We start from the raw sequence: 782 nt of genomic DNA on the forward strand, positions 1-782 counted from the left end.
TACAGATTTCGAGTTTCAACTGTAATATATAATATTTTTTATGTACCATCGTACCAATTCCCAGCCGTAAAATCATATTAAATAATTATTATTTAGAGAGAGCTGTCTGTTAGTCGATCTGGACGTGACCCCAATTGAGGACGTATATGAAATAGCCCGATTGATCACTCACGAACTAGCTCATCCTTGGTTTGGTGATCTCGTTACCATGAAATGGTGGACCGGCCTTTGGTTGAATGAAGGATTTGCCGAGTATGCAGGACTCCGTGGATTGGATTTCGTAAGTTTCATAACCGTCAGACGGTTGTTAATATCTAATTTAGTATGGTAAAATGTAATCATATTATTGTTTTATTTTTTTTTTTCATACTATATAGCTGTTCCCCGAATCAAAGTATTTCCAAGTCAAAAACGTTAAAAATTTTTTACTCGTTTTGGATCAAGATTCGCTTCAATCAGCACATCCGTTGGCGGTAGCTATAGGAAAGCCCGATGAAATAGCGCCAATTTCGGCGGACCCAATAACGTTCGCAAAGGGACCAATTTTGTTGCACATGATGAACACGTTCCTAGGCGAGAACACGTTCAAACAAAGCGTTAGAAACTACATACACAAATACAAATTTTCCAACGCCGAACAGGATGACTTGTGGTGCTCATTGACGGAGGAAGCACACCGACAAGGAACTTTGGACAAAATCTAACCGTAAAACAATAATGGACACATGGACGTTGCAAACCGGTTATCCCGTATTGAATGTCATCCGAGATTATTCTGCGGG

The 782-nt window shown here is 39.5% G+C and overlaps 1 protein-coding gene across 1 annotated transcript; it reads left to right on the forward strand.

Annotated features, from left to right (window-relative positions):
• The first annotated feature begins 78 nt into the window (after nucleotides 1-78).
• On the forward strand, nucleotides 79-776 carry LOC100572321 (alanine/arginine aminopeptidase-like). Its single transcript, XM_003248625.4, has 2 exons — nucleotides 79-280; nucleotides 378-776. Exons 1-2 carry the CDS (start codon nucleotides 209-211, stop codon nucleotides 702-704), a joined length of 399 nt encoding a protein of 132 aa, XP_003248673.2. The 5' UTR covers nucleotides 79-208; the 3' UTR covers nucleotides 705-776.
• The last annotated feature ends 6 nt before the right edge of the window (nucleotides 777-782 follow it).

Source organism: Acyrthosiphon pisum, unplaced genomic scaffold (genome assembly GCF_005508785.2).
Source record: "Acyrthosiphon pisum isolate AL4f unplaced genomic scaffold, pea_aphid_22Mar2018_4r6ur Scaffold_5463;HRSCAF=6019, whole genome shotgun sequence".
Classification (NCBI taxonomy): Eukaryota; Metazoa; Arthropoda; class Insecta; order Hemiptera; family Aphididae; genus Acyrthosiphon; species Acyrthosiphon pisum.

Excerpts from the sequence above, each read along its gene's own strand:
- LOC100572321 (XM_003248625.4), top strand. The coding sequence starts at position 209 with ATGAAATGGTGGACCGGCCTTTGGTTGAATGAAGGATTTGCCGAGTAT. Across the intron at positions 281-377 it reads GACTCCGTGGATTGGATTTC|CTGTTCCCCGAATCAAAGTA; the intron begins GTAAGTTTCATA and ends CATACTATATAG.